This window comes from Callorhinchus milii, unplaced genomic scaffold, assembly GCF_018977255.1.
Source record: "Callorhinchus milii isolate IMCB2004 unplaced genomic scaffold, IMCB_Cmil_1.0 Scaffold4, whole genome shotgun sequence".
Classification (NCBI taxonomy): Eukaryota; Metazoa; Chordata; class Chondrichthyes; order Chimaeriformes; family Callorhinchidae; genus Callorhinchus; species Callorhinchus milii.
Window position 1 is genome coordinate 51,994,642 of NW_024704745.1, and position 15,991 is coordinate 52,010,632.

Genomic DNA, 15,991 nt, shown 5'->3' on the forward strand with positions numbered 1-15,991 from the left:
CTCTGACCTCCTCTCTCCTCACAACAGTGCCCGTTGCCTTCACTCCACCAGGTCTGGCCTCCTCCTTGTCCCCCAGATCCTCCACTCCGCCATCAGTGATCATGCCTACAGCCACTACGCCCCGAGGATCTCCCTTCCTCACTCCCTTCGCCTTGCCCCATCTCTTCCCACTTTCAGGTCTTGGCTGAACACCTTTCTTTTCGACCGCGCCTTTGGTCACCTTCCTCCCCCTTGTCCCCGGGATCCATTACTGTGAAGCGCTCTGAGACGTAGTCCGGTGTGGAGGGCGCTATATAAATCCAAGTTGTTGTTGTTGTTCTCTTGCAATCTATATTTTTCAACTTTGATTACTTTGGTCCTTCAGCTAATTTCTTACTAAAAAGAGTTTCAATAAAAGGACAATACCTTTTACAGTATAGTCACAGAATCAAGGCACCTCACTAGAACATTAGACTAGGCCTTGAACCCAAAATCTTTTGACCCAGAGATGTGGGTACTACTGACATGAGTAATGCATAAATAGAAGTATAGTAAAACTCACATAAATCGTTTCAATTGGGACCATAACATTTATAATAAAAAAATAATAATCCTTGCATTTGATATAGCGCTTTTCACGTCTTCTAGATGCTCTTAAGGAGCATCTTCCTTGATCTATTCTTGCACAGATCCGGGGGAATTGATTGGAGCATTATTGGAAGCAGATTTCTTATCCTCATCATCTTCAATCAAAACTGGTTAATAGTTTGGAAGAAAAAAAGTTCATCTCAATTGGTAGAACCTTTGGAGCAGAAGTTAAGTTGGAAACCACAGCTCATAATCTAAGCCAAGGATGGCCAATTTGGATCGCATGCATGGAATAGCCAAGTTGGCCAGCCCTGATCTAAGATGGCACTGCAGTGCAGCACTGAGACTGCTCCCTTGTTGAAGGTGCTATAATTCCAATGAGATGTTAAATCAAGACCATGTCTTCCTGTTCTCCAGTGGATATTCAAGTATTATATTTTGAAAAGCAGCACGTTCTCAATGACCTTCGATCCTGTCTCCCAATCCTCTCTCACCACCACTATAACCCGCATGAAACCGCCCAACTGCTCCCTCGACCCCAACCCTACGCCTCTCCTTACCTCCGAGATCCACCTCCTTGCCCCTACATCATAAACCTCTCCCTGTCCACTGGTACTGTTCCCACCCCATTAAAAATGGCCATCATCACTCCTATCCTCAAAAAAACCTCCCTGGACCCATCTGTGCTCTCAAACTACAGCCCCATGTCTAACTCCCTTTCCTGTCCAAGGTCTTGGAACGAGTTGTTGCTTCCCAGCTTTGCTCCTTCCTCTTCCACCACTCCCTTCACGAACGCCTCCAATCGGGTTTTCGTGTTGCCCAAAGCACAGAAACAGCCCTGGTCAAAGTGACAAATGACATTCTGTCCATCTGCGATCAGGGCTCCCTCTGCCTCCTCGTCCTCCTTGACCTCTGCTGCCTTCGCTACCCTGAGATGATCAAGTTCAAGATCCTCGTCCTCACTTTCAAGGCCATCCATGGCCTTGCTCCCCCCTAGCACTCTGACCTGCTGACTCCCTACCAACCTGCCCGCTCCCTCCATTCAGCCTGCTCCATGTCTCCCGCCCGACCCGCCCTACCATCGGTATCTGGGCTTTCAGCATCTCTGCCCCCACACTCTGGAACTCCACCCCACGATCCCTTCGCCTCGATTCCTACCTTGCCTCCTTCAAGGCTGGTCTCAAGAGCCTTCTCTTCGATCGTGCCTTTGGTCACCCTCCCACCTCTCTGCCTTCCCTCACCCCTACACCACCCCTCCTCCATGCTCAGACCCCGACACCTGACTGTTCAGTGCTTTGGGATGTCCTCTCAATGTGAAAGGCATTCTATAAATGTAATTTTGTTGTTGACACTCTATCGTCATCCACCATCTCTCCTCTCACCTCAACCTTCACGGCTCTGTCCTTGACTGGTTCAGATCGTACCTCTCACACCGCCTCCACTTCATCTCCATAAACGGTTTCTCCTCTAGCCCCCGCACCGTCTCATGCAGCGTTCCTCAGGACTCTGTCCTTGGTCCCGTCCTCTTCAATATCTACATTCTCCCTCTTGGTGACATCATCCACAGACATGGAGTCAACTTTCATATGTATACAGATGACACACAACTGTACCCCTCTTGACTCCCGGACCACTGCTGTCCTGACAGAATGTTTGTTGGACATCAAGTCCTGGATGAGAGCTAATTCTCTTCAGTTGAACAACAACAAGACCGAGGCTCTCCTGATTGGCTCCTGTCAATGCCTCCTCACCTCAGGCGCTGACAGCATCACCTTGTTAAGCCAGTCTGGAACCTTGGGGTCTTGTTTGACCCTCAACTATCCTTTCTACCCCACATTTGCCCCATAATCCACTCTGCCTTCCCCCGCCTCTGCAACATCACCCAGCTCTGCCACTGTCTCAAACCACAGGCCACCGAAACCTCATACACGTTTTCATTACATTGAGGCTCGACTATGCAAACTCCTTGCTTGTTGGCCTCCCCAACTCCTCCCTCCATAGGCTGCAAATCATCCAGAATTCTGCAGTCCGTGTTCTCTCCCGCACCAGGCTCTATGACCTTATCACCCCCATCCTCACCTGGCTTCCCATCACACTGACGATATAGCTCAAGATCCTGGTCCTCACCTTCAAAGACATCCATGGTCTTGCTCCCCCCTATCTCTGCGACTTCCTAACCCCTACCATCCTGCCCGCTCCCTCTGCTCAGAGGGCTCCGGCTTGCTTCACGTCCCCTGCCTCGCCCACCGCACCATTGGCGGGCAGGACTTCTGCCACTCTGGTCCCACCCTCTGGAACTCCATCCCGCAGTGCCTCCGCCTCGTCCCCTCCTTTGTCTGCTTGAAGACCCTCAACACCCTCCTCATCGACCATGCTTTGGATCACCCTGATCCCCCCCCGCCCTCCACCCTCCCCAATCTCCAGCTCGGGTCTGAAACTTGGATCTGACTGTCCAGCGCCTTGGGACGTCTTCCTGATGTGAAAGGCACTATACAAATGTAATTTTGTTGTTGTTGTTTCCTAGCCAATATTCCTCTCTTGTCCGAATCCATTAAAACAAACCAAATTAATTCTTCATTTTATTATTGTTTGCAAGGTATTGCTGATGAAGATTAGGCACGGTTGCCTACTCAAAAGTCAGTACAGTTGATGAGTAGCTCATTGTGTGAACTGCATTCAGACCTTAAAAAAACTATCACAGTAGTCTTATAATAAGCAAATGTTTTTGGTTGAGTATTATATACCTGTTATATCTGCTTCTCCCTAAAGATATAATCTTACCTAAGGTTAACTGCTCAAGCATCAATGTTTATAAGGAACCTACCCTTTACTCTTCTTGATTCCAACCCGCAGCTCGGGTGCAAACTCTTAATGGTCCAGCAGCTTGAAACGACCTTCCATGAGAAGGGTGCTATATAAATGCAATTATTGTTATTGCATTGCACAATTTGGAAAAGGCCTAGCACTTTTTCCATGAACCTGGAGCCTTTGTCCATTTCCATTAAGTGTATGGTGCCATTTCTATCCTTTCATCTACAAGATGACTGTTTGAAGTTTCAAGCAGATATGGTAAATTCTATTAAATATTTATAAGTTAAAGATCCAATTAGATGCAATGTTGCTTGAACAGTTCAATAGCATTCCACAACCCTTGGAAACACTTCAGACTGATAGATTTTAAAAGATGCTCCCAGAAAAATTTGTCTTTATATCATACAACTTGTTTCTCTTGAGCAGAACTGCTACTGAATAGGACCACCACAAACCTGAATCGTCACCAACTCTAAAACTAAAAGTACAGTGGTTGACACTGAAAGTGCTGGTCAGTGAATATTCGTTCAACAACAAAATTGCATTTGTGTAGCGCCTTTCACGTTGGAGGACGTCCCAACGAATGGCCAAACCATATGGGGGCATGGAACTGTAACTGATGCAGTGGCTTAAATCAGATTTACCTCAGATCTCATACAAGTGTACATTTTGACATTGGTATAAACTATGAAAGGACATGCAAACCTTAACTACTCTTCTCCCCTCCCCCTCTCTCCATCTCTGTCACACACTCTGATTGTTTCTTCTCCTAAAATTCATCCCACCCTTTAAAGTCTTCATATGAATGAAATGCCTAATGATCAGAGGCATCATTTAAAGTAGCAGTACTACTTTACAATTCCAAGATCCCACAATCCATCTACAAATAATCAATTAGTAAACACAGACCAAGAACATAATCCTAGAAGAATATGACATAAAAACAAAATGGTAAATGAAATTATAAACGAATGCCATTTTTGGGAGTAGAGTACACTATCGGAAATAGCATAATGGGAAGAATTTGATTACAACAGATAAACAGCACGACTGTTATTTCACCAAGTGAAGAGAATGAAGCTGGAAGAAATTAAACAAGACCTACATTTTATTGAAATATAAATGTAGTAGCTTCAGAAAAAAAATATCTTCTATAAGATGCATAAATAATCTAGATTGATTTGATGTCCTATAGATTTAAGAATCTATTGAAAAAACAGCCAAGCATTAGAGTATTTTGAAGGAGGTGACGAATGCTCTCCTCAAAACATCAACTTCATTATCAGTATTGTTGTTTATGGATTCACAAATATTGGATTCCTCTGGCAAATAAGAACATTTTTCCTTGTGCATCTTCACCACTCCAGCACATTCCATATTTTCCAGTCACTACACAAGAAATTGTAGCAGTTCCTGGTTCAACATTAGCATATTTCCATCACATCACATCTCTGACTGCCATTTATCCACTCCAATTAACATTTTCAGACAACTTTCCATGGGACTCGCAAATAATGTGTCCATATTATGTAAGTTTTCTTATCAGAATCATCCATGTCACTTATCTATTCTTATAAACATCAATGGACCAAGTTATTGTCTATCTAATTTTCAACTCAGATCTGGAACACCATAAATCTCCAATCTTTGCACTTTATCATTCAAGGTCCAATTCTCACATCCACACAGTGCTAATGATGACACCTCATAGTTATGTTTTTTTCTTATTCATTGTCCTCAATGCTCAACCCATTACTTTTACTTTCATTCATTCCAAGATTGCCCAAGACTTAAATATTTACCTTTCAATACACCTTACCAGCTACAAAATGTTGGAGGAGATCCTCCCTAATACTTTTAGCAATGTGCCTGGCTCAGCCTGCTTAATTGATCGTTGCCCTTCTTATTCACTACAGTGTTTTACTATAGTTTTTGAAGGGCAGAATCAGAATACTTAGAGTTGCAATAAAACAGCATATTGCCTCTCGGTACATTCTCCTCATTCTCTGCTTGTTTATTCATGGCTACATTAGATTAATTAATAACAAGAACAACATTGGGCGGTGTGGAGGGCACTATATAAATGCAAGTAGTAGAGAAATATCAGCCCCAAGTGATTATGCAAAATGTAGGCCTTTGATGATGAATTTACATAATGAGTTCAGTGCAATGCTACAACACTCAAAAATAAAAATATCAAGAATAAAAATCTGTAATAACAAACCAAGCCAAATGTTATACCTCATCTCATATTGCACGCGCAATGAATTACTCTTAGTCACCTGTTTTTCAGCAACATGACTTTTACCTGGATATTTTTTTTCTTTCGGCTCAATGTACTCAAATCAAATCCCATAATACACTGGCACACCACTTCCAGATATTCCATTTGATGTCATTTCTCTTCTGATGCTTTCTTGCACAGATTGGAACTTAATTTTAAAATTCTAATTAAAGGACTATAATGTAGAAAAAATAATCTGCTAATTTGGCTCACAACTATAATTGGATCATTTTCAAGTACAGGAAGCAATGTTAATGGAATTTTGGGCTTTGTCACTCTAAAACATAACAATGACGTACTATTTCAGTTGCACAAAGCGCTGGTCAGGATACATTGGGAATGTTAGTTCTTTTAGGAAGCGCCACCTTAGGAATGATACTCTTAAAATTGGGAGCTAAATCGGTAAAACTGAAACCAGAAAATAGTTCTTCACACACAAAGTTACAAACACTTCTTCCCACAAACCTGGAGTGAACCATCTCAGAAGACAACAACAAAATTACATTTGTATTAGGCCTCTCGCGTTGGGAGGATCACATGGTTACTTAAAAAGAATGCTGGATCCACATGGATCGTAGTGTCTTTTCCAGTTCTGAACAGTACGGATGTTACGGGATAAGGAGAGAGTGTGTGAAAATGGGATTGAAAGTATAACATATTACTTAAAATATAATATATATTTGACATGATGTAATAAAATGACAGAGTAAGTTTGCTGGGCCAAATGGCATTCTCCGGTTCCTAAATTCCAAACAAAAATATTCTAATTTAAATACAAGGATTTGTATTTTATTTAGTATTCACTTTCCTGTAACTACTGTGCATCAGATAAATGAAATTAAGAATTTTAAAAATAATAATTTCAATTCATTCTTTATGAATTTAGTGAGCTATGATTAGGCAACTAATGCAATTATTTGCTGCTGCTCACAAACCCTCAAACTTGATCATGTGGGACTGCAAAAAAGTATTCCACTATAATTACTGAATATACCTTTGTACAGTAAATCTTAAGGAAGCAATTGGGGAGAAGGAAAGAAGTAAGAAGACAAAGATAGAACAAGGAAGCAGAATAATATATTGGGAGTTCTTGCTCCCAATATAATATTGCAAAAAAGATTTTCTCAATATTGATAAGAAATAATAATAATCCTTGCATTTGATATAGCTTCCTACCTACCCATATCAACCTGCCCGTTCCCTCCACTCAGCCGGCTCCGGCCTGTTCCACGTCCCGCGACCCACCATTGGCGGGAGAGCCTTCAGCCACTCTGCCCCCAATCTCTGGAATTCCATCCCCCAGTCTTCGCCTCACCCCCTCCTTAGTCTCCTTCAAGTCCCGCCTCAAGACCCTCCTCTTCGACCATGCCATCGGCCACCCCCATTCCCCTCCCCTCCCTTCCCCCCTCCCCAACTCCAGCTCGGGTCTGAAATGCTGTACTCTGTCCAGGGCCTTGGGACGTCCTCCTGACGTGAAAGGCGCTATACAAATGTAATCTTGTTGTTGTTGTAGTTCTTTATCATGTTTTCGAGACATCTCAAAGCGCTTGACAGAATATACTGTAAAGTGAATTGAACAGTAGGCAGAACTAGTGCATTAAAGATACGTTGGTTTTAGCATTGAATTTGGATCTAATTTTGTTTACATGAGCTAAAATTAAAAATAATACATGATCTGGAAGTCGGGTAGAAAAGCCATTTTGCAGTGAGTAAACCTACACTGAAGATTTAAGGCTCAATTCTGTTAACAGCCAATTCTTGCTTTCTGATAGAAAGGTTGGTGTGACGTCATTACATATGGCTTGACAGTAATTGGCTTTTGGGCATAATTTTCAATTTGGTATTAACAAAAATTAGATTTGTTGTAATATCAGTTACTTAGGTGTGCAACCTGCAAAGTGTTGGTCAGGCAGTGCAGGTGGCCTGTTCCATAACATAGAAATCTAAGGTGTCCCTGAAGAAGCAGAACTGTAGGCATCACTGCAGTGTAGTCTATCAAATTCTGTATCTTAAAACACCAAATCAATCTCCCTGGAACCAATAGGATACCTGCATAAAACTAAAATATTAGCTACTTTAAATACAGTAATTATAAGAATTTAAAAATGTTTATGCTGTAAATTTCCCTTTTTTAACACTTATTGTGTGCAGTGTATAGACTATTATTATTATTATATTCATATCATTTTTCAACAAAAAATGCATATTTTAAAAACTACAAAGTTATTAAAATCATAGGGTATTAATCCTTAATATTAATGCAGGGAGATTCAAATATAAAGGGACCAGTATCTCAGCAGTGATTTTCTTATTAGAGCTGCCAAGAACAGAAATTGCATATTGATGGTCACTATGGAACATTCATAATGGCTGGATGCCTAAGATATCAATGAATCTGTTTAGCACTGATACTGTATGATTTTTGAAGAATCATCAAGCACGCAGTAAACTGGCACAAATGCATATATGCGTCTAAGTGTATACCCACATTCACAAAATCGAATTGCAGTTCTGCCGAAAACTCGTCAACTATTGAGATAGTAGAAAAGACTTGTATTTAAACTACCCCAAAAATTACACAATTTTCAGCAAAATTAAGTGAACAATGGTTTTATCTCTTTCCAACCATGAACCATGCTTTCCAGGCAATGAGCTCTTCCATGCTTCCAGCATTCCAATAAATAGATCCTATACTGTTGGACATGTTGCCAGATGTTACGCTCTATTGAAATCATATTGTTCCTCTCAGGGCTTGAAACACATATTTTGCATCGGTCTAACAACATTATAGTTGTGAACTCGATCATTGACCAAATTCAGTTTTGTACTCTCTTAAAAAGCAAGATGTTATTTACATTAAAAAATTGAATTGAAACAAAATGGGAAATACTTTGCTTGTATCAGTCAAAATAACTAATTAGAGGAGTGTATATATTTCACAAGAAATATTCAGAAGAGACAAGATTCAGTAAATTTACACTAATTTACTATAAGATAAAAATTTTAAAAAATTCACCCTATGGGAGATCACCCACTGGCAAATTGGTCCCTAACCAGCAACTTCAGCAATTGTGTTCTACAAACGATAATTTGTGATTAATTTTGACAAACAATATTATTATATTAAAATATTAATAATCCTTGTATTTGATATAACACCTTTCATGTCAAGACATCTCAAAACACTTCACAAGATATACTGTAAATGGATTGACCGTATTTTGTGAGTGAAATGTGGCAGCCAATTGCTATATCCCCACAAACAACCATAAAGTGAGTAACCAATTTTATTTGGGGGATTGTTGGCCAGGCAACCAGGAGAAACTCCCTTCTCTCTTTGATTAGTATCTTGGGATCTTTAACATCCACCTGAACAGGCAGACAGGTTTAACATCTCGCCCGAAGCATGGCACTTACCCTCCCACTCCCCCTCACAAGCATTGCATTGAATGTGCTGCAATTGCACGCCTACTGCAAACCAGGCCAAGAATATCTATTTACTCTATATCTATTAGGAACCTTAACAATAGCCCTCATCAATCTTGGCTGGAATCCAACTCAAATCCCTGACATGGAGGGAGTGTTCTAATGTGGTGTTTATGTAGCTCCCCAAACTTTAATACAACTGCAGTCCAGATAACTTGACCCTGGCTTAACTTGTCACAGCAACAACAAAAACTTGTTTACACTAAATGTATAAGCGATCGGATAACTCACCATGACCCACAGTGAACATAACAATAGTTAGTTTCCACATATAACCTGGAAGTATAGTATCTTTAATAAACTGCAGTACATGTCCTGAGAAATACAGAGTTTCCAATACAGTAACAGAAATAAGTGATAGGAAACAGAAAATAAGCGACTTTAGACAATAAGCCTATATCTTACACAAGTTTTACAAATAAACCGACAGTCGTGGGCACCGCTCTGTCAAATTGACAGCTGCTCGCTCTGTGCATGTGGAGTCTATCATGGTATATGCAGTACATCGTCACAGCATCCCTGGTGCCCCAGGAGGACCTATGCCCAACTCTCCACTCGAGATAACTTGGTGCTGAGCCCTTTTTCCTTGGAGAGATGAGTTATCAGTTTACTGTATTCCTGTAATACCTTGCAGGCTGGTTGCTAACAAGGAAGCTCAGAAACTGTATTGCACAAAGGTGCCCACACAAATCTATTATAGAACAGAGTACAACAACAACAACAACAAGATTCCATTTATAAAGCGCCTTTCACGTCGGGAGGACGTCCCAAGGTGCTGCACAGTTGGGTCATGACCCGAGCAGGGGGGAAATGGTCAGGGTGAGGGGAGGGAAGGGAGGGAGCGAGGAGGGGGAAGAGAGTCGAGAGGGGAGCTGAAGGCACGGTCAAAGAGAAAGGTTTTGAGACCGGCCTTGAAGGAGGAAAGGGAGGAGGCGGCGAAGGCACTGGGGGATGGAGTTCCAGAGCTTAGGGGCTGAGAGGCTGAAGGCCCGACCACCGATGGTAGGGCGATTGGGGCGGGGGACGTGGAGCAGACCGGAGCCAGAGGAACGGAGGGTACGGGCAGGTAGGTAGGGGGATAGTAGGTTGGAGAGGTAGGAGGGAGCAAGGCCGTGAATGGCCTTGTAGGTGAGGATGAGGATCTTGAAATCAATCCTCTGGGGGATGGGGAGCCAGTGGAGGCGAGCGAGGGTGGGAGTGATGTGGTCCCGAAGCCTGGTGCGGGACAGTACACGAGCTGCAGAGTTCTGAATGACCTGCAGCTTGTGGAGGGAGGTGGCGGGAAGGCCGGCGAGGAGAGAGTTCCCATAGTCCAGCCTTGAGGTGACAAAGGCGTGGACCAGGGTTTCAGCAGCGTGAGGGGTGAGGTAATGCCGTAGTCTGGCGATGTTCCGGAGGTGATGGAAGGCGGTGCCAGTTGTGGTGCGGATGTGAGGGAGAAAGGACAGCTCAGGGTCGAACAAAACGCCGAGGTTCCTGACTGGCTTTGAGAGGTGGAGAGTGCAGCCTTGGATGCTGATGGTGTCAGCGCCTGAGGTGCGGAGGCGCTGACGTGAGCCAATCAGGAGGGCCTCGGTTTTTCGCACGTTGAGCTGAAGAAAGTTGTCTCTCGTCCAGGACTCGATGTCGGACAGGCAGGCTGTCAGGACATCGGTGGTCGTGGAGTTGAGAGTAGAGGAGGAAAGGTAGAGTTGGGTGTCATCCGCATACATGTGGAAGTTAACTCCATGTCTGCGGATGATGTCACCAAGGGGGAGCATATAGAGGGTGAAGAGGAGGGGACCGAGGACAGAGCCCTGAGGGACACCACATGAGACAGTGCGGGGGGTGGAGGAGAAGCCATTCGTCGAGACAAAGTGAAGACGGTGAGAAAGGTACGACCTAAACCACTCAAGGACAGTGCCTTGAAGGTTGAGGTGGGAGGACAAGCGGTGGAGGAGGATAGCGTGGTCGACCGTATCGAATGCTGCCGATAGGTCGAGGAGGACGAGGAGGCAGAGGGAGCCCTGGTCACAGATGGTCAGGATATCATTGGTGACCTTGACCAGGGCAGTTTCTGTGCTATGGGCAGCACGGAAACCTGACTGAAGGGGTTCGAAAAGTGAATGGGTGGAAAGGAAAGAGCGCAGTTGGGAGGCGACAACTCTTTCCAGGACCTTGGAGAGAAAGGGGAGGTTGGAGATGGGCCGGTAGCTTGATAGCTGCGACGCATCAAGGGAGGGTTTTTTCAGGGTGGGCGTGATGGTGGCAGTTTTTAAGGGAATGGGGACAGAGCCAGAGGAGAGGGACAGGTTGATGATGTCTGTGATATGTGGGGCAAGAAAGTGGAGCTGGGAGATAAGGAGTGGAGTGGGGATGGGGTCAAGGGAGCAGGTGGTTGGTTTTAGGGATAGGATGAGTTTGGTGACAGAGGGTGGGGAAACGGGTACAAAAGTGAGTAGGGGAGGATGGGTAGCAGTCGGAGTGTGGGAGGAGGGGGTGGGGGGTTGGTGGATGTTGGAGGGGAAGTGACCGCGGAGCGAATTCCCTTGATCTTGGATTCAAGGAAATCCAGCATCTCCTCGCAGTGAAGGTTGGAGGAGATGACCTGCGCGGGGTGGCGGGGGGGACGGAGGAGTCGGGTTGTGGTGGAAAACAGTAGCCTGGGGTTGTTCTTCGCCTCCAGGATTATCCTGGAGTAGAAGGACGACTTGGCCGAGGCTAGAGTGGAGCGGTAAATTTTGAGGAGGTCCAGCCAGATTTGTCGGTGGACCGTTAGGCCAGATTTGACACAGGTGCGTTCAGCAGCCCGCACCTGGCTTTTCAGTGAGCGGAGGTGGGTGGTGTACCAGAGGGAGGAGCGGGAGTAGGAGACAGTGCGGGAAGTGATGGGGGCAAGAGTATCGAGTGTGGAGGAGAGGGCATTGTGGAGGAGGGAGAGGAGAAGAGGGGTCGGTGAGGGTTGAAGGCCAGAGGGAGAGGAGTTCAGAGGACTCCAAGGCATCGGTTAGGGATTGTGGGGGTAACTTCTTCCAAGGGCGGTAGAAGATGGTGGTGGGTCTGGTGGAGGTGGGGAGGGGGGTGGAGGTGGTGAAGGAGATGAAGTAGTGGTCAGAGATGGCCTTGTCGGTAATAGTGACATCCGAGACACTGAGGCCCCGGGTGATCACCAAATCGAGTGGGTGGCCGTGACTGTGAGTGGGGGAGTTTATGTGTAAGGAGAGGTTGAGTGAGGAGAGCAGGGAAGAGAAGTCTGTGGAGATGGAGCAGGAGGGGGTGAAGTGTAGGTTAAAGTCGCCCAGGATGATGAGGCGATCAGAGCAGAGGCAAAGAGATGTGAGGAGTGTTGAAATGTCAGAGATGAAGGTGGGAGAGGTTTTAGTGGGCCGGTTGAGGAGGAGGATTTTAAGGGAGAGGAATGAGGGGTGGGAGAGGGTGAGGTGCTCAAAGGAGGGGAAAGAGCCAGTGGAGTAAAGGGATAGGGCAAGTGGTGTCCTTGAGTACAGATACAATCCTAAGGTGAAGTCTCAATATTAACATCTTAATAGCTGAATTGCTAATAGTGTCAGCTGCAAAAAATAATTAACTTTGTTGTGGGCTCAAGGTTAACATTATAACTTATTTTTACCTTTCCATGCTAATGTTGGTGACTTAATATTATAATAACAATCCTTACATTTGATATAGAACGTATAATATCAGGAACATCTTAAAAGAGCTTCACAGAGTTCCCTGTAAACTGTTGTGAGTGTAGGTGAAAACTGAGAAGCACATATTTTATTTTAGAAAGAAAACTGACTAAATATTTAAAGTACAATTGGATTTTGCATGGTAGGTAGTAGATAATGGCATGTCGTGTCAATTTGTAATGTTGAATAAAAGTTAGGATTCATAATTATACTTGTCTGATCTTCTTGAATTTAGATGAAGAACATTGATGTTTTTTATTTTTAGTCATTGCCAGCAATGCCTGAAGCAACCAGGAAATGACATGTGTGGCAATCTTACAAACTAGAAGTTGGCCATCTTTGTAATTCAAAACATGATAAACCAAAAATATTCCAAAATGATATGATAAACCAAATATATGTCCTTTTACAATGTCCCTTTAAAGAAGTGAAAGTACAATAGCATTAACAACTTTTGCAAGGAGTCCACTGTAGATATTGCATGACGTTTGAAGGCGGCGAAAGAAGAGAAAGAACTGTTCTATTCTATGGTCAGCCCTGCCAATATACATTCTCTGGTTCTACAAAATCAGTAGAAGTAGAATAACATAACACGGTTTGCATCCACATTAACTATTTCTTTCAGCATGTTAAAGATTCGCCTTCTCTACATTGTCTTCTATCCAATGATTCAGATCTCTCAGTTTCCCCATTAATTTTTGAATTCACAAAATCATCCTTAAAACATCTCTCTGAAGACCTAGAACACATTAATGTCCTTCTGAAGCAAGAATGGCTAATGCTGATGACACTATTTCTACACAACCTTCCATCATAATTTGGATCAGTGGATGTTCTGTACTCTTCCTATCCATACAACAACAACAACAAAATTACATTTGTATAGCTCCTTTCATATCGAGAGGACTTCTTAAGGTTCTGGACAATCAGTGGGGGTCGGGATTGGGGAGGGTGGAGGGCTGGGGGAGAAGGAGGGTGATCGAAGGCACGGTCGAAGAAGAGGGTCTTGAGACAGGTCTTGAAGAAAGCAAGGGGGGGGGGCACGATGGAGGAACTGCGAGATGGAGTTCCAGAGGGTGGGGGCAGAGTGGCAGAAGGCCCACCCGCCAAAGGGGAGGGTGAGGCAGGGGTCTTGAAGCAAGCCGGAGCCTGCTGAGCGGAGGGTTTGGGCGAGTTGGTAGTAGGTTGGAAGTCGCCGAGACAGAGATGGTGAGGAGCAAGGCCATGTAGGACTTTGAAAGTGATACAGTTGCACTGGAGTCAATATTATTTGTTCCATTAATGCATTTCTAAAACTGTGTCCATCAAAAGACATTTAAATTTTACAATTTTTCATAATTAAATCATAAATGTTTCATATCTTCAGCACTTTTTAAAAAAAATCCATACCTTCTGTGCTCAGGCCAGGACTGGAGGTGAATTTGGCCACATCTACAATCTTCACAGCAAACTGCTGTCCAGTTTCTCTGTTGATACATCGTCGCACAACACTGAATGGTCCCCTGCAAAGGATGCAAAATATGTTTTCAGTACACCTTAGTTTGTTTAAGCTTATGTTGACACTGCGCCTATTCAATAGCATAACCACTCATTCTTTCAACAAATGGACATATTCAACGAATGAACAGCAGGACATGACAGAAAATCAATACCAGGGTATGTTTTTTTTGGATATACACCAGAAGCAGCTTTTTAAATACAGTAAATTCCAAATAACTCAACTCTGGCTTAACGTGTCACTACCACTTCAGTCTTAATATGTGACTGCTTCCCATGCAAAATGTTAATAAGGGACTCCACGTTACACGCAACTCATTGCATTCTAAAAATTGTTGTAAGTACTCACAATGTAAAACAGATAACTCCTCTTAAAAGATGGCATCTTACATCGCAGAGCCCTTCCGCCCTATTCTGTGACTGGATGCTCAATGGAGATTGGGCGCACGTGCACAGATTCATCGTAGAGGCCTCTGGTCTATTAGAGGACCGTGCTGTGGCCTCCTACCCCACCCTATCCTGTGACAAGATAGGGCAGGAGCCCATAGAGCCCTCCAATACATCAGAGGCTTCTGCGACAGGATAGGACGGAAGGCCACTATACAAGCCTCCAATAGACCAGAAGCCCCTGCAATGCATCTGAGCATGTGTGCCCAACCTCCTTTAAGCGCCTGCACCTCTTGGGGCCTGGAAGTCTAACTACCCAATCAGGATAACTGGTCACTGAGCCCTTTTCCCATGGAGTGATTAGTTATTTTGTGTTTACTGTATTCTGCATTTTCAAATTGGTAACTTGACATATGTGTGCACTGAATCTATGACAAAGAATTAAAGAACTAAGACAGCACGCACTCTAGTTTTTGTAACAGTAATTAAAAATGTATTTAAATATCACAGACAAATTCTTATTCTGTTTCTCTTTAATGTGTTGAACATATGATTACTTTTATCAAATATGGTTGTACTTCAAAAAAAATTACAGCACTCTTTTTTGGTTAAATTATTTTCCCAAACTATAGTACATAGTTCTCACTTTAGGAGGTTAAATACTCTTCAAGTGAATTATGCAATTTTAAATGTTTCATAAAAATGACTAAAACAGATAGAATCTCCACTGACTGCTTTCACTCATTCATGCCAGTTCTGCACACATTTCTTTCAATCACATGACCAGTGGCTGCATTTCAATTTTAGTTGATTAAATTGATAGAACTGAAGTGATACTCCAAATGTCTCAACATCAGAGCCCCCAAAAATCTGCATGATTATCAAACCAGCTTTTCATTTGCAGTTAAGAGCTACATACATCCATTAAATACGAAAGGGAAAAAATGAGACTTAGTATATGTTATAAAGTAAATAAAAGTATGTCAACATTTTGTCAAAAGTACTGTCACAGTATTTAATGTACGGATCTACAAAGATCCTATATATTCAATATGGTGCGGGATCAAATCTTACACATTCAATAAAATGCCGCCTGTATATCAGGAGGAGAATGGCAGTGCAAGTCAAACAGTTATTGAAATTCGCATAACATTAACTCGTAAAAAAATAAAGTCTACCTACATTAAAGCCATATTTGAAATAAAAGAAAACCACCACCACCAAAATGATTATATCAAACTAAGAGATTAAACATGCTCTTAAAAAACTACAATCACTAAACTTTACACTA

The 15,991-nt window shown here is 43.2% G+C and overlaps 1 protein-coding gene across 4 annotated transcripts in view; it reads right to left on the reverse strand.

Annotated features, from left to right (window-relative positions):
• caska (calcium/calmodulin-dependent serine protein kinase a) overlaps positions 1 to 15,991 on the reverse strand; it is a 301,664-nt gene that overhangs the window by 202,007 nt on the left and 83,666 nt on the right. For all 4 annotated transcript variants that reach the window (XM_007901662.2, XM_007901648.2, XM_007901656.2 and 1 more), the window contains exon 2: positions 14,206 to 14,318. In XM_007901662.2, the coding sequence (XP_007899853.1) occupies positions 14,206 to 14,318 (113 nt within the window). The remainder of the gene's footprint in view (positions 1 to 14,205; positions 14,319 to 15,991) is intronic.